Raw genomic sequence first — 20,185 nt, forward strand, 5'->3', positions numbered from 1 at the left:
AATGAGTAATTTCTGGTACCAGTGTTGGAGGATCTTTTCGATTTAAGTACCCATCATTTTCGAAGGATCTCTTTTGATTCGAGGATAACAGAAGTTTCTAGAGTCTTTAACCTAATCCTCATTCTGAAAAGTTCATCATATCTTGATATTAATTCTTTCGAAAGTAAGAAAATTATTTCTTACTTCCCCATGAAGAAGTCTTCTTATTTAGTACTGAGTTGAATTCTATGAACCCATATTCTCGATAGTAAATTGCCTTGATTACTGAACCTCAATTTCAAATAAAAAATACATTGTTTTTTCAGCTTTTGAAATTAAATTTCTCAGTTGTTTTCGAGTGGTACTATAGTACATCCTCATCTCTTCACTCATATTCCCCCGAGACATCATCATTCACTGAAAAAACTTCACCACAGAAACCACACATTTACTCATTCACATAGGATACATTTCTCTCTGAAAAAGTAAATTTAAAAAACTCCGAAAAGACAAAAGCATTCTCTCTCTTTCGCCGCATAAATTACTGAGTCCTTTCACGTTTTCAACGGCGTCATTTCACCAGTGAGTACTCACGTAAAAAAAAAAGAGAAAGGAACGATTGGAGTTCTAACTATTTTCTCATTCACACCCAACCCATCAAATATCCAATTGCCATTCTAGACAAGTGCGAACAAAAGACGTCTGCAAATGTTTCTTTCATATTTTTTTTTTCCGAAAGAAAAATTCCCATTCATGTCTCATCGAATGGTCTCGAGAACTTTATCTGAAATCAAATCACGCCTCATCATTCTCTCGTGGGATTCTCCCTGCATCTACGTTCTGTTATCGTTCGTCTCATTATATTTTCTTCTTATTTGTAGTGAACAGAATGATAACATGACATTACTAATCATGTGTGTTGTCGTTGGTGCGAATTAATTACTAGTAATTTAGTAAAAGGAGATTCTTTTCTGGAAGGAAAAGAAAGGCATCTCTCACTTAGTGGAGTGGTTTGAACGAAATTAGCATAATCGGTATGAAACCGTGAATTTTCCAGATATTTCAAGAATGAAGTACAAGGTTTTGTTGCGAATATCTTTTATTTTACCGGAAATTTTATGGAGTATGGGAAAAAGTAGTTTTGTCTTTTTCACTAAACTTTATGTTTAGAGGCATTCTCGAAAGAACCCGTTACTTCAACTGACATTTTGATCTGCTGCAAAACAGTCGAGACATCAAATTAAATATTTATATTAAAATATAGAACAATATTTTATATTATGACATTATTGAAATTATCTTGATATTGTTGATGCCGAATAAATATATATTCAGTGGGGCTAATTGGTTCTCTCATTGCTTGTGACAGGAAATATAAAATATGAAAGCTTTAATTATTCATCTGAATTTCGAGCGTTGTGCTATCCGCGTGTCAGCTCATATTTTACTCAATATTCACCACGTGATATTCACAGAGGATTGGGACCAATCACCTTTTGCCAATTGACTATAATTATTCTGTTAAAATGCATTAATCCAACTATGAAACTCGTTAGTATTAATATGATAAACTGTAATATTTCTAACAGCTCACTTCAATCAAAATCGGGTTCAACCGGCCCCAGTTTATACACCGAGCCGCATCCGGACGCGAGTTTGTCACTCGTGTTCAATCCACTGAGGGATGAACAAGCTGGAACATATACTTGCACGGCGAATTACGCTAATGAACCGCTCAATAAGTCGGTTCAGGTTGATGCTATTGGTACGTATGATTATTCCAATGTGATTACTAGTGTTTCCGACACCACCAGTCTAGCAATTGGAGAAAATAATTATCTCGAAGAACCTCACTGCAAAATGAAAAAAAAAACCTAATTGTGGATTTCCAATTGCATTATTCTGAAAGTTGTACTTCAATCCATTTAAATTTTCATTTCGTTGGGATTTCGCATTGAGAAATACGAACTGTACCATTAACGAGGAACACAGCCATAATTCCTTCAATTTTTCTTCTCTCAGACGCTCTAAAATGGCAAGACGCCCCCGAGCATCAATACGCCATCCTCAACGAGGAAGCTCTCATAAAATGCAAAGTGACAGCCCGCCCGGCGCCGACCGTAACTTGGCTGAAAGACGACCAACCGATCTTGACGAACGACCACTATATTGTGGAAACTCATGCCCTCAAAATCAGCAATGTCCAAATGGAGGATCAAGGCGCCTACACTTGTCAAGCCGCAGTGGTTCGCTCCGGAGAATTTGATGAGCGCAAGATATCCGTTGAGGTACACGAAAAACCCAAGATCGAAGAATGGCAATCACAGGTAGAAATCATAGAGGGTAGAACAGAAACGATAGTCTGCAAAGCTCGAGGTATTCCACCCCCTCGTTACTCCTGGGTGAAATCCCTGACCAAAGAAAATCTGACGACAGTCGATCGCTTCAGAGTGGACTCGGAGGAGGGAGTTTTGACCATCAACAATGTAAATCGCGAGGATGCTGGGGAATACCAGTGTATCGCTGAGAATGCAGCGGGAACTGCAAATGTCGATATTCGAGTTGATGTGATGTCCAAGCCGAAGATCATGGAATTCTTGAATAGGACAATGCCAGTTGGCAAACAGGTGGAGATAACGTGCAAAGCATTTGGTCGTCCTCCACCAGAGGTAACATTCAAAAAACAGACAAGTACAAAGCCATTCGTCAAGGGCCTACAGCCTGAGGAAGATAGAATTCAGTTGCAAGCAATGTATGACAATCAGAGAGGTGAGACTGTTGCTAGCTTGACCATTCAGAATATATTGAGAAAGGATGATGGACTGTATGAATGCATTGCAACAAATAAGGTTGCAACTGCTTACAAGAGTGGACACTTGACTGTAGAGTTCCCACCGTCCTTTGAGTCCATGGACAATCAGACGATGTGGTCCTGGGAACAGAGGCCGATCAACCTAACTTGCATTGCTGAAAGTATTCCCAATGCCACAATCAGGTGGCTGTTGAATGATATGGAGATCGAGAGATCGGACATTGGTAACGGATTCAGAGTCATTGGGAATGGTCCCATCAGCACACTCACTGTATCACCTAGTGATACAAGGTTTTATGGAAATTATAAGTGCGTGGCCAGCAATATTCATGGAAAACGAGACAAGCTAATTGTGCTGAAAGAGGCTGGCAAACCTGGAATTGTTCTCGAGTCAAGGATGGCCTCGTTAACTGCCACGACTATTTCGTTTAATGTTGTTCTACCACCCACTGAACCCGAACTACCGCTACAGACTATTTCTGTTCAGTACAAGGCGGTCGACCAGAACTGGCCAGATGCGAAAAACCGAACCTGGTCGATAAGTAAGTGTTTATTTAATAATTTAAAAAAAAGTACAAACATTTGTCCCTCTGATGAACACGAATTTCTTGTTTATTCCATAGAATTTTCACTTGCGGGCAAAAAATTCCGCTTATGAAAATGTATTGCGTGCAATTAATTATTTCCCACTGTTCACCGAAAAAAATTACGAATAAGAAGTTTCCCTGCACTTTCAATCCAATTAATTAATTTCACTTCAGGTGCCTAGTTCTCTGTTGGCTTAGTATGACGTTAAATTACAGCCTTTGAATTACATCAAGCTGAAAATGAAGTTTCTCGCGAAATTCATTGAAATTTCCTCTCATTAATGCAATTTTTAATTCATCCTTTACAACTTTGGAGCGTCGCATACGCATTCTGTACTTCTCACTAGTTTTCCTATCTGTTTTTGATGACAATATAATTGTACAGATTCTGCCATTTCTTGTCTTTCGGAGAAGCCCAACCCGAAGCCACCCTTTGTAATAAAGTTCTTTACGAATACGACTGAAATGAGAAAGTTTTCCTCAACGTCAATTCCAATGAAATAATCAAAACTCTATTGAACGATTCCAACTTATAATTTCTCCCAATTTTCCATCTAGAAATAAAATCAGACAACTGAGAGCCCTCCGGCAAAGTCTTAATTAGAAATCCGAGAATTAATAAAATACAGTTAATGACATTACAACATTATTGATAAAAAGAAACATTTCAATTTTAATATTTGGCTATCATTCGATTTTTTATAACACGGAGCTTGGCTCTGACTCGAAGATGATATAACGTCATGAAGAATTAACACCTCACCCTCACCATTTCTCTCTTCTCATTCCAGGCTCACCATACGTCTTAGAGAATTTGAAACCCGAGACGAGGTATGAATTCAGATTCCGAGTGCGTAATCAGGTAGGTGAGAGTAACTGGGGGGCAAACCTCGTCCAGATTACACCTCAGCGTACGATACCATCAGCTCCGAAAATGAAAATGCTAAAGGAGAATGCAAATTACGACGAGTCACTCTTTGCCGAGCAGTATGAGGTACAGTGGATTGCCCCATCAGACAATGGTGAGCCCATTCAAGACTACGACGTTCGTCATTGTGAGATGATACGTATAGATGATAAATTCGAGGTGCTGGATGGCACATGTAGAAACGAGCCAGTCAAAGGACCCAGACTGAATCATTGGCTGAGAAATCTCAAGCCAAATACCTTCTACAGAGCTGACGTCAAAGCCCGCAATATCATTGGCTATGGAGAGCCAGGCGCTGTCCTATTTAAAACTGCAGCAGGTGAGTCATTGAACGATTTCATTATTTTTCAAAATATTTTTTTCAAATTATTTCATTAGATTAGAGGCCTGCAGACCATTCGGTGTAATTCCTTTATGTTCATATCTTTTTTTTCGGTGAACATTTTGATCATTTTTTGCTTAAGTTTTTTTTTCGTTTTCTTGAGCATCGTCACTCAATCAACAATTTTGTAGAATTAATTTTAGGTCTTAAAATTTCTTTTGTTAGACTAGATTTTGATAGTTTTTGATACTCAAGGAAACATCTTTCATGATAGAGGCACGCGAATTATTTTCATGTTTACAGTTATGGTGTATGTAACCCCACATCTTTTTGTTTTTCACGAGAAATCAAATTCTGGGCCGGGGATAAACCAATTCAACTGGTTGGATTAATTGATTCATAAATATAAATAACGAGCCGCAAAATAGTGAAATATTTTTCGGAGTTTCCGCCTAAACACATATTTGCCAACAATTCATTTACAGTGCGCTCCATTGACTTGAATCCCTCTCCACGATATTGCCATACAATTTTCAAATATCGACATTCCACTAGAAATATTCATGTTCTTGATGCGAACGGTCGATCCTTAACCCAAGAATTTGTTATTTCTCGTGTGTAAAAAGAGGAACGGAGAGTCACGTTTATTTTTTTACCATTCAGAATCAACCAGCAGCACTACGGACTACTCGACAGTATCTGCTGGGGATACTGCCAAGCCAGTCTTTCATGCAATTGTCACGGCTATTGCGTTAATCTCATTAGCGTTCTAGAGTTGATGTTCAATAAATACGGGGGAACATGCATAAACAACAGTTTAAAACATTGTACACTTGACAGAAACCGATCAAACAAATTCCCTTCAAGTGAGGAAGACACTTATTCAACGACAAAGTACAATAACAGTTAATTTTTAGTTATATTGGAAGTTGAATGGCAGATTGGAACGAATCGAAAATTCATAGATAATTATGTGGCTGATATCTTTGGAAGAGAGAAGTTGAGAAAAAAAGTCGAACGACCTGTCTCTTGACAGTATTTGTAAAAGATTCTGTAGCAAATTTAGGCTTCAAGCTTGCAGTTAATCTTGCAAATAATCTTGCCAGTAAAACATTTATGGACAACTATTCTCCGTAAAAAAATCTCATAAAATTTTTCTCGAAACTCATTGGTTTCCGAGTTATGATCCAGTAAACCCTATGAAATTTTCGGAGAGAGCTCTTTCACCATTCATAACAATGCCACATCATAATTTTCACCAGAACATAATGTCGAGTGGAATAAACAGTTGAACACGTTCCACACAAACCAACACTAAAGATAAATGTAAAGTAGGTTTAATTAGGATGGTGCGTTAATTACATTCCGAGAATACGTGAATAGGTAAAATTCCATACGAAGTATTTCGGGGGGAAGGGAGAGGGGGTATATGTGAAATTAATCATGAGTCGATGTTTTTCGATAAAATATTGGTGATCAGTAACAAATAACTGTATCACTGGATTTCTACTAATCAACATTGTTGAATACTCATATTTAAAAAAAGCCAAACGTACTGGTACGTTACTTTCGTCTTTGGTATTTTTCCAGTCAATTGCTGATTTTTTGTGAAACTCGTCGCGGCGACGAAATAATAAGATTTTAGTCGTACCGCGTTCGATGAAAAATTGTTAATCATTGGGATAAAAATGTTCAGTTGCTGCCTTGCATTGCCAAAAGAAAAAATGCCTGATTGCTTGTTGTTAATTCATTGGTAACGTGACAATATTTTTTATAAATTATTATACACTCGCAACGAGATTCAACGATTTAGTCTTAAGATCGAATATTTGATTTTTTTTTCTCGTTAATTATCGTTTCTTTGGGATCTTTATCTTGATTCTTGTTCTGTTGGAAAATCATTTGCATGTCTCGAAAATCCGTTTTTATCGGACAATAAGATGTGAGTGTTCCTTTAGGTTATTTTAATTCTATTATTTGTACACTGTTAGACCAAAGCCGTCTGTGCTAATTTCACGGTGCATTTTCGATTCTTTTTTTTTATTGGAATGTTGTGTAGACCATTCGATACAGTGTACAGACATTGAATGCAGATGGGACTCATTCCAATGCATTTTTTTTTGTTGCGGGAGGGGGGAGGGGGGAGTGAACTGCTTTTTTCACATGGAGTACATTTGAATTGGCAGAGTAGAGTCTCAAGGGCTCTATGTCCTTTTAAAGTACTTTTTTGTACTGTGGAATGACATGAAGTTTTTCAAGACGATGTTTCAAATAGAGGAATGACCTGTTTTTCCCTCTCCTGCTCCACTTTTTCTAAATTATCTTTTGGGGATTACTAGTTTGCTTGGTTAGTTCAAACGAAATTACTAGAATAAGAAACATAAACATAAGTGTTTAGTGCGCATGATCTGTGAGTAATGAATATCAATTATTTTTAATTAATTATCTAGATTTAAAAAGACCCTATGATTTAGTTTATTATTTCATTATCATTCACCAATTTCATTGATAGAGAGAGAAAATTATTAGTAATAATTTAATGAAATCCGAGCTCTTCATTATTTAGTTAATTCAACTAATAACGAGGATTAAAAAATCTGCATTGAAGTGTTGTAAGGTAATCCAGAAATTCTCAAAAATGATTACGCGTTAAATTTGTTTTTCAATTAAAGCTCGATGTTTTTTTAACTTGGCTTATCGTCTGAATCACTTGATATGAAAATAGTTCATCATTACTACTTCAATGCAGATGTATTTGCATGGCACGTGCGTTATCACAATTATTTTATCACTTCATAATCATCGAAACCGATTAATCAGCCGAAATATTGAATTATTCGTCGCGGCGAGTCGTCGTGTGCCCAGTGACAATAAAGAATTGCCTGAAAAGATGAGTAGATTTTTGAATTTTTCACTCAACTCATAAAAAATTGAAAAAACTACTCATATTCACCTTTTTAGTCGATTCATCTACGGACGCATTGAGGAACCTTATACAACCGAGCCAACAGATTAAAAATATTTGATTTATAAATACTAATGAAAGACTCGGAGAATGCATTTAGCCATAGCGAAGGGGTTTGTTTATTATGGTACCTCGCGCAATTACAGTCAAACGCGGTAACTGAGGAAGAAGTATACGATATAAAAAGTGAAAAGTAGAAAAAAAAAACAGAAATGAACAGGAAAAAGCAGAGAAGGAAAGAAAAACGAGGAAAAGGGTTGAAAGGGTTTTGCGTTTATGCTCGGGAAGCGTTTGCGCGTTTGACAATGGCCGATTTTTTTATCCCTAAACCACCCACCACCTCCACCACCACCCGCCGAGCCGTTAATGACGACCGAGGAAGAGGTAGAACAAACAGAGAGCCAAGGAAAAGTGTAAAAAACATTGTGGAATCCCAGTTTCTGTGACTATTTCACGGTTTTTTTTTCGTTTCGTTTTCGGGTAGTGCAGTTTCGATTGTTTTCTTCCACAATGAAAAATCCACTAGGGCTCACAGTACATTCTGTGTACATCGTGGTACGTTACTTTTACGTGTATAAATAGTCGCATCCAATTTTAGATGTGGGGTAGGAATACGATGCAAAAGAGAATCTTGGCACTAGGAGATATTATCATCGGTCAAATCGTTGAATCTAATGGCCTCAACCATCAAATTAATTTGATTTTGGAATAGATGGGATTTTGGTGGATAGAGAGCATTTGGCGCAGACTGGGTGACTGATTAATTGATTTTGGTAACTAATTAATTGATATTGAGAGAGGGAAATTTGAGAGCTTTCCATGGATTTCTCAATCCAGTTTTTTCAATATCAAGAATTTCTTATCTGTCCATTAAGGCCCTTCGTTTAAAAACCCCGAAGAAAACATTATTCGACTGTCTTAAACAGTCTTAGAAGTCTTTTATGCTAAGAAAATATTTAACCCAATTGATTTTGCACTGATTTCTTAAATAGACTTCGCGCGAAACGTCTGCATTGTCATCAAAATCTTCTCTATTCTTGGAAAAGAAATCGTGAACTACGAAAAGCTCATTACGAATTCCCTTATGTCCCCCGGGTCCATATCTTCCGAAAAATGACCTTCCCCTTATAAATATTATCATCACTCGAATTGTCAGATTTAATGACTACCTCATTAATTCACTCCCCAGACGTCAATGGTCCCTCCTCAAATGATCCCTTCGCTGGATGAAAAGAAATTATTTCTCCCTTTAATACAACATTCAACCTTTGATCTCTAACCATATTAATACTTTCTCGAGAAAAATAACACCATCAAAGGAGAGAAAAAGTCAAAGAACCACCAAAAGACCAACTCAACCCTTTTCACCGTTTTACTCTCATCTTGATAACACACCGCATATGCATCCATTCAGAAAAGAGAAAAAACAACTCGCCGTTCATAATATCCATAATTTTCATTTTATTTCTCCTCTGTAACTCAAGCCTATTATACATAAATATTATTATACATGTAGATGTTATGTATGTATGCATAAAGGTGTTTTTAAAAAAACGCTCTTATTTATGAGAATGAGGGTTTCATTTTGAAGATAGTTTTCTCACTCCTATTTTTTCTTTCATGTTCACAAAAAAGGAGAACATAAAACATTATATTATTGTACATACATTAACAACGATAAAAGAAAAAAAGAAGATAAATATACAATAAGTGTCAAAAAGTGCACGATGTTATTGCCAGTGGGGAAGCCAATTTCAAATTGTTTAATAAACAAACAGTCTCCTTCAATATTTGGCTTGTATCAAAAATTCCTATTTCAGCGGATAAAATCGACGTAAAAATCAATGGCAAAATGAAAAGAGAAAAAACCTTGTTTTCATTCAATTTGAGATGGTTTCTTTTCGTGGCTGTCTCGCTTATTTTTGCTTGTCCATTACGTCGTCAGGGGGAAATATAAACCCTTCAGTGAACGAGCAGCATAGAAAAAAAAAATCGGAAAAAGAAAAAGAACAGGATAAATATCTGAGAAAGATAAATTGAGAAAAATGGTAACTATACAATCACACTAATGGACGAATTGTTGTTGAGTGGCCTCATCACATCTGGACTTGGAGATGATTCATGAATAATAAACAATAATAATGATAATAATGGACATGGGATTAAATAAAACGGGTAGACAAAATCACATTAAATAAATTGTTATGTAGAGTAGTTGCCGGATAGACTAACAGTAAATATCGAGAGGAAATGGTGCTGTCTGGGCTTCTTTAACAATTTAATGATTTTTTAACGCTATTCATTTAATTTGCACTGTATTCATGCTTCGACTGTGTTAAACACCCTTTTGGATTGTTTTATGCTAACTTTATATTTTGTTAATTATGTTTATTAACTGTGGCGCACTAATACCTCTTTTGAACTCTAGTAGTGATTGATTTTGTTGTGCTTTTGTTTTGGATAAGAACGGATTTTTTGTATTTCCCAATAACCCCTTCCCTTTTCAGGTATTAATAATCACTGATCTTATGTTTGGTGGTGTTCTAATATATTGGTTCATGAATTTGTAGTTCTTCGGGAGATGAGATGAATGTACCAGTACGTTTCACAATTTTTGGGAAGTTTTCAGGATTAAGAAAAAATTAATAAGAATATTTTGAATATTTTCAACGGAATAATTTCATACAATTTTGTGATCGTGAAGATCGTGAAGATCTCCTGATGATTTTGGGAGAGCTTCACGAAATTTTATTTTCATGCTACAACAGACATAAAATTAATTATGCAAGAGTAAGAAGCAGTTGCATAAAAAGGTTCAACACATGTGTATGACATATTGCAGAACGTTTTTTGAAATATGTTCTCGTCTCTTGCATAAGTCATTTGTTAATAATATTGAATATGTGGTCCAGATTACCATTGGGGTCCTATTCCTGAAATTGTTTGAACAATGGTCATTGTTTATGGAGTACAAAAATGTGTGAAATTAGATTTGTCAAATTCGTGTTTGTAAATGCAAAAATATGCAAGTGTCTGAATTAGCGCATGTTTTTTCGACCAGGCGATCTTCCAACTATATCAAAAATATCCGGCTCTCATTGTAAAAATTAGTTTAGTCTCTCTGTGGATCACCACCAAATATTTTTTAATATCGCTTATCCGCACTAACGATCTATGCGAAAAAGCCAATCCATTATTTCAACGATTAACAATCACATTTTTCATTTATTTTTCAAGCAAATCCATCGAAACCCGAATTCTACAATCACGAGATCTCGAGTGCTGCTGTTATTGGAATAGTCGTTGCAATTCTCTTCATCATAATTGTAATTATCGACGTTATTTGCTGTTGTGCACATAAAACAGGTGAGTGATGCGGATGAATATGAGTAATTATTGTTCAGAATTGTCGATGCTGACTCACAGAATTCCGATGAACTTTTTACAGGCATTATTTTCTATGTGTGCGAACGATCACGGAGGAAACCAGTGGATGAAGAGGATGCAAAACTCGGCAGGTGAGTCATCTCCATGTTTTTTCAACTATTGATTTTTTATGAAAAATAAGAGTTTATTTGAACTTTTAAAGTTTCCTTATTTTTCAATATTTTAGGGGAGAGTGGGGAAAAAATAAAAAAAAAATGGAATAAAAAAGACGGTAAAAATAAGTTGATAAGGTTTATTTTCTTCCGTAAACTGCGCCAGCAGTGATTCGGCCGCCTATTTTTGCCACTCTCCTCTTCATTAATATTGAGGGACGTTTGATTGTACAATCTGGAACTGATGACACACATGAACATGAATACATACGAAAACATGCTTTTGGCAAGGCGCTATTTCATGGAGTCATATAGATATTCAACATTTATTTCGTCATAAAAAATATACCTGGTGTATGCTTCCACGAGATGATGAACAAATGTTGTTTCAAAAATGACGAATTTTTATTTTCTAAGTTTTAAACTCCTGGGATATCTCGAATGCATATCACTGTCAGAATAAATCAAGTCATTTCGATGGAAAGAACAATAAAACTCACGAAAATGTCTTACTTTTTGGATATCACAGGGCTTTCAAACCTCAACTTAAAATACTCAAATTATTCTTTTCTATTTTTCTACCTGAAATAACATGATTCTGAAGCAAGGAAAACAGTCGTTTAATTTCACATGTAGATTCATTCAATCCTCCCACTGTATATGTTCTCTTTATGTGGTCAAAATAAATGTTCATGTTTGGACTTATTCTCAGGATATAAAATATTTTATGAGAAAAGTGGTAAAAAGTGAATGTTTGTTCTTCCCTACACGAAGAAATATTTTCTCCAAAATATTCTCCAAAAAAATTCTAGTATTTCAAAGAAGATTGCGTGATATTGTCTATTAAATCTGATACATCCACTTATCAATGAACAGTTGCATGCTCTATTCGACTCATTTTACCACTTTCCACTCACTGAGAAAAAGTTTTGGTTTTCAGACCTGTGCAAGGATAGATTTATAAAAAATAGAATGTCAGAGTCTAAGATCAGTTAATCGAGACTTAAAAACTGAAACTTTTTTCTCCTCTTTGCTACTCAAATGACAATTTACACCTTCATTCATCCCCTTACATAAAATGAAACATTTACAGTTTGGTATGTTAGTTCTCTAATTAGGTTTCCCTACATGATATACTTTATTGTTATTCCCATTTAATTTACCATAAAAAATTTGTTTCCTTTTCTCTTTTCATCGATGTTTATAGTCTTTACGGTTGGCGGTTTCCATTGCCGTATTGCGACCAAAAAATGGCCAATGTGGCCGGTGTAACGGCGATCCAAGATTCGGGTAGTGGAAAGAATACCATTAAGCTGGTCAAACATACCTCCATGTAAGGAAAACCAAGACAGGCTTGAGAAATTGAGAATTCACGTTATTGAGATTAAACGAACAACATATAACAGATGAAAAAAAAAATCAAGAGAAGAATAAGAATGGGCATGGCTCCATGGGAGTTTCTTTTATAAACAGTGACATGGCTTTCCACTTGGCATGAGAGTACTATTTTACCTTTCTTTTGTGATCTTTTTTTATGTACAATTGTCCAAGGGGTGGAAATTTATTTCACTCCACTGTTCTGGAGACTTTCAATTCACTTTGAAATGTCGTTACGAAGGAATCGAGAGCAAAAGGAGGGAAATAATGTAATAATGGAGTCAAGCATGGAAGAGACACTTCGTCGGGAGGTTTTTTTTATTTCGCCTTCTGTGTACCGCCAACCATTCACCTGCGATAATTTACAGGCACACATTTTTTTACTCAATTATTGATTATATTGCGCCTTTCCGTCACCGTCATTCACACTCTTTTTTTAAGTGTTCGTCATCACTGAATTATTTATTGAATAAGTTTGATGCTGTAAGGGAAAATATTTGCTGGAGTAAAATAAGTAGATAATTCTTGATAATATAAATTGAACCGAATTTCCGGTGTCTGTGCAATGAGAAACTTCGGGAGAGATATCAAGGAATCCTCGGCTAATCCACACAATTTTCTAGTGTAAAAGTCAGTCCTCTTAGGGTTACTCATTATCGAATTAATTGCATGAATACGAAGTGGTTTATTTAAGAAAATTAAGTTCCTTTTAATTATGCAAATATTTCGAGAACGTGTGAATTCACAGGAAGAGGTGGAAAAAATTTTTTCAGGCAAGAGGATTATGTCCGCAGAGAGGCCGTTGATTATTTCTCCTGAAATCCCTCATTACTGATGTAATGAGGAAAAAACATGAATTATTCGTAGCTGCAATGGTCATTCGATTGATCTAACGTTGTTTTACTTCGGCAAATGATTTTTCTGTTCTTAGGCTTTGGCTTTGGCAATGTTGCATGTCATCACACTCAAATATAATGAAAACATTGAATTGATGCTTACACGCATCTTGTTAATGAATCGATATTTAGGCATTAAATCAGTGGTGAAGTTGTGAAAAGAACTAAGTTGATTACAGTTTATATCTCGGAACGAGAAAAACACTACTGATTTACAAATTAAAAACTTACTTTGCGATTGATTTTTAAAGAATTGATCGCTATTGAAATCCAAAGATATTCCTGAACCTCTCAACCGAAAAACGAATAAAATTAGATCGTTCTCAATTTTCCCTATTGCAATTACTCTAATGATATAAATAAATATAAAATTGAATGCTAGCATGTTACGTGATATCGATGTCGTCCTCACGTATTTCACAATATCTGAATCCGCAAGGGATTATCCTAATGAAATTACCCTAATGAATCACTTATAAAATTACAGAGAAGAGAAAGAACCCTTGAAGGAAGAGAAGAAAATAACTCCAATAATCGATTCTGGTTTGAGACGAGAAACATCGATCACCTTCGACGGCAAACGATCCGTCTCGAAGACTGGCTTCGTCGGCAAGGACTCGGCTGTCTAGATATTCTTCCGGCGTACTAGATTGTAAATTAATCCTCCCCTCCCCCTCCAAATTTCAAGTCCTTTGGAACTACTCCAATTAGACATTGAAGAGCTATAAATCGAAAATATTGATTTTTGAAAAATTAATTCACTCAGCATACGAATTAATTTTTAATCTATTTTCGATTAGTCTGACTATACTCCGACTCCGAATGAGGCTATTTGCACCTCCCAGGCAAGAATAATGATCAGAAAATAAATTGTTGAATAGATGTTAAAAAAAATTAATTGAAATTCAAATTGAAGAGATCGACCATTCGGTACAAATTTTAGAGGCTCAATTGGCTCTCGAGTGAACATATAGCGAAAAATGTATAGGAAATTTATTTCCCCCAAGCATCCTGTGGCTTTCTCAGTATTACCTTAATTCTGCTTTCAACATGAATTCCAGAAACTAGTGGCGAAATGATAAAACGGAATAAATATAATAAATAACAACAATAAATATTTATGAACACTGAGATCCTGCAATTTTATAAATTGCTCTCCTAAATGGAACAGTATTCGCCCATAAGTCGATGCAAAACTACATTCCCAGTCTCATTGTTTGTTTTAGCCATTCGTCACTGAAATAATTATCTTGTATGGATTGTACAGAAGTAGGTGTTCATATCCTTCGGATTGCGAATTAGTCGTTGATGAAAAAAAAAATGCTTTCAAGTAGCTTTTCTTGAATTTCTCCCCCTTCTAGGTAATCTGCAATCTAGTACGCTGGATTATTTTATAAGTAATATAAAATACGACATATGAATGAAAAAAAATCAAGGATCTAGAGGGCCTTCACAACTTTGAGCCCCATGTGTGTGTATATAACTATATATACTTTTTTCGAACACAAGAAACAAAAGCTATCCCATAAAGCCAAAATTTATCTCATGCACAAAAAGCAACAATCTGCCAATTGATAAAAATAGTATCATTTCCTTTTGAAGACTGATTCATTTAAGACTAACACTATAATACCGTCTGATGAATTCCATTTCTACTTGTTTCTACGAGAAAATATAGTTCAATAAATATTAATCCCTATTTTACGGTTTTTCATTGAATATCACGATAATTTTTTATCAGTGTAATGAAATAATTGTTGTAAATCGTGACACATTTGTTACCGAGTTGACAAAATTATTGACTAATTTATATTTCCTCACGTTCATTCAACAAATCAGCGGTTGAAAGACTTTTTTGTTTCACGATTGTTCGTTTTAATCTCGAGCCTTGCATACGATATTTTGTGGTGTCATAGCCCACTTGAGATGATAACATCTCGCTTGACATTTAAATTTTTAAAAATAAATAAATCTCTCTAACTATTTATGTATAGCAATATGAAATGATGAAGTAATCAGCGAAGTGGTGAGAGGAGATGAGTCCAAGTATTTTGACAATATCTGTGAAATTGCCTTGGAAAAAAATATCGAGCGATCGTTCTTGCATTCGTAAAATGCCCTCCATGAGAAATTTGTCTCGAAATTTTTTCACAACTAATTTCCTCTCATGATATTTGTAAAATCATCTCCAGACAGATTTTGGACTGATCTTGTTTCCTACTTTTGTATGAAAAAATTTTCGTAGTATTTTCACTTCTACATTTGCCTCGATCTTCTGATGGAAATGGAAAATTTAGGGGACGAATGGATGGTGAAAGTACCACTGCCCAGACGTATAAGAGGGCTTTTTGCAAAATGCAGTTAAAGAAATGTGATAAGTTTTTGTAAATGCTTGTAAACGTTCTCTCTACCAGTTAAGGAAGTATTGAAGTTTTTTTCCTTTAGCATAGGTAAACAGTCCTAGTGAATGTTTGAGCTGGAATAAATCACATGGCAGCAAGTAGCTTAAAAAGTACGCTCGTTCAATAAATAATTGATCACTTCAGACAGATGATCAGCGAAGAGAAAATGCGTGAAACGTTGAAACGTTAAAAAAAATCGATTGTGTTCAATCAATTTATGAAAACAGCTGGGTCATTGGAAGTTCCTGAGAGAGCGTTCTTTTTGAGCTGTAGCTTTTTTACATAAATGAGAAAATACATTTTCTGCCAAATATAAGTACTTATTAGATACTTAAGGAAAAGGATTAAATTAAATGAATAATGTTGTATTCGTTCTATGAAACAGAAGTGTGGTGTTTATATCAAAAAAACAATTATCATGAAATAGATAAATAAAGGAGAGAAAAACAATTTGGAACTAATACGACGAACATTATGGAGATGGAATTTAGTTTAAGGTGAATGCAGGCTATTTTATATTTGTTGCCAAAATGTATACACAAACGGATAAACTAACTCGTATTTACTAAGAAGTCATGGTGAAAAGTTTACAGGAAGATAATGAGAGATGGAATAAAATGAAAATTGTAATGTATGAAAAGTATTAATTCGCATCTTCCACGAGGTAACATGAAAAAAAAGGAAAAATGAAAAAAAAAGAAATCTGATTATTAATACAAGTTTTTAGGTGTAAGGCATATTTTTTATGTATATGCTTTTTCTGTATTGCGAGGAAAAACAAGAAATAAAAGGATAAAACACGTATTAAGGATCGACGATTTTTACCAATCTCCTCTGATTATGCCGGACTTCCAACTAGAGTAGTATGATTACCACAAAATAGATTGTAAAATAACGAATTATCTACTAGGCATCACCCTCCAACTACTTTGAGTAATCCTTAACAAACAACTAATGGAATGTGATTCAGTACAAGGAAACGTACAGGAAAGAAATCAATAATTGAATTAGTAAATTTATTGAAACTTCATACAAATATATTCCTCAACTACTTAATGATAATGATAAATTGCTCAGGCTGGCTCGATTTTCAATAATTCAATGGCACGGAATATATTTCTTAAAATTCAATGACTAAGACAATTGAAGAAATTTTCTGTAATTCATGTTCATGAGCAGCCATTCAAATACTACATCATACGATGAGAGGCAATGGGAGGATCTGCATTGTGGTGAAAGATGATGTGTTGGTTAATTATGATTTGCACTATATTTTGGCATTTTTAATCGAGGAAACTAACTGCTCAAACTATTCAAGAGATTCACATTTGCAGAAGTCACCGAGGATTCAAGAAATATCATATACGGAGTGAGTTTTCCTAGAAAATGTTCTACTAACAATTTTACGAACTGCTTCCACTTATTTATTATTAGATAAATATCATTTCATGGAAAAACTAAAAAAAATCGTCACAACAGCGCCAAAGTCATGGATTATGTAACGTAATACATGACTCTGTGAGGAGAGGGAGGTCTCAAATATTGAAAATATGCCTTATGTAATATGTGGCCCGTTAACATCTCAATTCCTATTTCAATTTCAATCGACCAGGATTAATTTTGCTCCTAGTTTAATAATTAAATCAAATGCCACAACATGAAAAATAGTTTTTCTTTGTAATTCTTAATCTACTCTTAATCGAAGAAATGGAAGCTCATACTTCAATATCGACATTTGACTTTTTTCCTTTTCTGTTCAGTCGATTTTCATCTTTCAAGGTGGGTGGTTCAGTCCTTGTATGCCAGACGTACACCTGAAGATTAGAATCAGTAATTTGAATGATACAGTGGTAGTCATACGAAATTGACTGTTAGATCAAATAGATAGAATAGAGCAGTGAATGAAATTTTATTGTACCTTTGTACAACAATCAGCCAATGGCTCCAGCTGATCCCTCGTGACCATCTGCTCGAGTATCTCGGTTTCCTGATATCCATTTTTCGATTCGAATGAGAACCACGCGTCCTTCTTTTCAAGCACCACTCGCAAACTAATGGCGAAGCCCGCCATATCTAAGGGAAATTTTCTCTCTGGCTTCCATGCAGCATTGAAACCCGTTACTTTCATTGTTGCTGGATCGCAGATGGGTCGCTCTACCATCAAACCACCCACTAAACCCACTGGCCATACACCAACCACTTTAATCTTCGCCATCTGAAGAAGAGGAGAATCAATCTAATGGAGATCACGTAATGGGAATGGGGTTTCAACCTTGATGGAAACATTTCTATTTTATTTATTGAGAGATTTCGTAGAAGAAACGTTTTCTTTTCTATAAAAAAAATTGAAATATTTTCTGTTATGTACCCTATGCTGCCAGTTGATGCCATGTTCATGTGATAGGGATTCGTCTTTTATTTTAATTTAGTTGATTAGAAAAATTAAATTTCTGCTAGTATACGTGTGACTAGCACTCACCTCCTTGAATAATTTTAAAGAATACGTATTATCATCATCAGCAAAATAAACAACCCCATTATGAGAGGAATTAAAATTTTGTCTCAACCATTTCAACGCCTCATTCCTCTGTGCTACGCCTCTCGGCTTCTTCCAATTCGGATCATTTTTCCCCAATTTGAAATTTGGGGGAGTAACGATATTGAGGTGTTTGTAAACCAAGCCACTTTCCTGTAGGAAATTACTGACCAACTCCGATTTGGTGATGGAATCCTCTATTACTATCCAGTGGAAATTCGGAACATGTAGAAATGTTTGAGCGACTCTCGTCAATTCCGCTTTTTGGACAGGTCTCGTAAATGTTGGAGTTATGGCGAATATTGTTGGGGCATTGCGGCTAAATATGTTTACTCTGTCTGTTAGGGTACGCTGGAGGTTGTCGATTGATTGTCCTTGTTCTATTACTGTGTTCGCCAGCTGCTGGAGTTTGTCCTCTGCACTTTCCCATTTTAGTCTATCGGAGTATACTGTAATACAATGACATAGTCAATTAGTTACGTAATTATTTATTATGTACAACGTCCGGAGATTAATGTTTCGCTCGTACGAGTTGCTCTTTATGTGTCTAAATTGACTGATATATCAAATAAAATTCAAATTATACAGTAAATTAGAGGATTATCTGTCCCTTTCATTTGACTAAGACAATGACTTGAAAAACTGGCAACAAAATGAAGAATGATGCATTATGTCATTAGTACGATAAAAGCATTATCTGAAGAATGTACCCTAATGATGAGACCCAAAGGTGATAATATTTTCTTGTCGTATGACATGGAACATTTTATATCCCTCATTGGAGGCCGAAGAAAATGACAATATCAGTATACGGAAGTAATTATGATGAAACATCCCAGTTATTGTATTTTACGCTCCTTTAGATGTCACATGGACTTAATTTTTTCTCTCTTTCATGCGCATATATTATTCTATTATTTGATAGTATTCGTGTGTTTTCTCTGTTGGAAATAATACAAAACTCAAACGAAGGAATCCAGATGGATAAATATATGCGTCACGAAATTGAAATGTCAAAGCAAACATCACTCCCCCACAACACTTGTTCATGTTTCCCGCTGGATTTCGGCGGGCTTGCCCACCAACGCCAAATATCATGCACACGCGCAAACGCATTTGCACAAAAGTGTCAATAGTACGTGATAAATAATTTATGAATGACTTACTCAGGATCGTAAAGAACATAAATATACCGACGACAATGAATAACGGCACACCCCGCAAACAAGCACGTAATCCGCTCCACATGCCGTTTTTTTTATGTGTCGTTCCGGCGATGAGAAAAGTACTATCTGTCATCGTCATCGTGCCGCGCCGCCATGACACTGCTCACTGCACAATACCGACTGCAGTGAACTGGGCACAGGTTGTAAGGGCGCCATGTGATCCGTCATCATAAAATCATTTGACCGGTATTCTTGCTCGGTTAATTAGTCGTTTGTAGATAGCTGATAGATGATTGCTTTTCGTAAAATAAATTAATTCTACCGATTGCATTGAGTTTATCCCTGTTTGTACTGAGCTTCAAATGTTTCGGGAATTTCTCATTTATTTTTGAATACATAATGAAGGATCCAAAATAAGTACAGCTGAGAGATTCCTAAAAATTGATATTTTTCAATAGTTTCACTCCGCATCGATAGAGACTTATTTATAGCTCAATAAGTTAATTGTCTAATTATTGGTTAGTGGAAAATGTGACACATAGATGACGCAATTTACAAATACCCTGTAGTCATGGGGGTTCTGTCTATGGCACACAGAGGGCGGCACTCATGTTGGATTGTTAATTATTTATTTAAAAATAAATGGAAAATCAACGAATATTTTAAGCTCAGTACA

At 35.5% G+C, this 20,185-nt stretch overlaps 2 protein-coding genes and 1 long non-coding RNA gene across 7 annotated transcripts in view; 1 reads left to right on the forward strand and 2 right to left on the reverse strand.

Annotated features, from left to right (window-relative positions):
• Positions 1–16,611, forward strand: part of LOC135162147 (fasciclin-2) — a 70,513-nt gene extending 53,902 nt beyond the window's left edge. For 3 of the 5 annotated variants that reach the window (XM_064120320.1, XM_064120318.1, XM_064120317.1), the window contains 7 exons: positions 1,569–1,744; positions 2,002–3,333; positions 4,170–4,625; positions 10,831–10,959; positions 11,042–11,111; positions 12,340–12,465; positions 13,893–16,611. In XM_064120320.1, coding sequence (XP_063976390.1) covers positions 1,569–1,744; positions 2,002–3,333; positions 4,170–4,625; positions 10,831–10,959; positions 11,042–11,111; positions 12,340–12,465; positions 13,893–14,034 — 2,431 coding nt within the window. In that variant the 3' untranslated portion in view covers positions 14,035–16,611. Of the gene's footprint in view, positions 1–1,568; positions 1,745–2,001; positions 3,334–4,169; positions 4,626–5,291; positions 9,320–10,830; positions 10,960–11,041; positions 11,112–12,339; positions 12,466–13,892 lie in introns of those variants that run through there. The other 2 variants (XM_064120321.1, XM_064120322.1) reach the window with 2 other exon arrangements.
• On the reverse strand, positions 7,568–13,760 carry LOC135162174 (uncharacterized). Its single transcript, XR_010298916.1, has 2 exons — positions 11,482–13,760; positions 7,568–11,373 (listed from the first exon to the last, which is right to left on the reverse strand). It is a non-coding gene; the product is annotated as an uncharacterized LOC135162174 (long non-coding RNA).
• A 432-nt stretch (positions 16,612–17,043) lies between the features above and the next one.
• Positions 17,044–19,702, reverse strand: LOC135162159 (galactosylgalactosylxylosylprotein 3-beta-glucuronosyltransferase I). The gene is made up of 4 exons (XM_064120342.1): positions 19,510–19,702; positions 18,287–18,792; positions 17,726–18,022; positions 17,044–17,621 (listed from the first exon to the last, which is right to left on the reverse strand). The coding sequence occupies exons 1-4, from the start codon at positions 19,646–19,648 to the stop codon at positions 17,523–17,525; spliced, it is 1,041 nt and encodes a 346-aa protein (XP_063976412.1). The 5' UTR covers positions 19,649–19,702; the 3' UTR covers positions 17,044–17,522.
• Between the last annotated feature and the right edge of the window lie 483 nt (positions 19,703–20,185).

The sequence above is a fragment of the Diachasmimorpha longicaudata genome, chromosome 5 (assembly GCF_034640455.1).
Source record: "Diachasmimorpha longicaudata isolate KC_UGA_2023 chromosome 5, iyDiaLong2, whole genome shotgun sequence".
Lineage (NCBI taxonomy): Eukaryota > Metazoa > Arthropoda > Insecta > Hymenoptera > Braconidae > Diachasmimorpha > Diachasmimorpha longicaudata.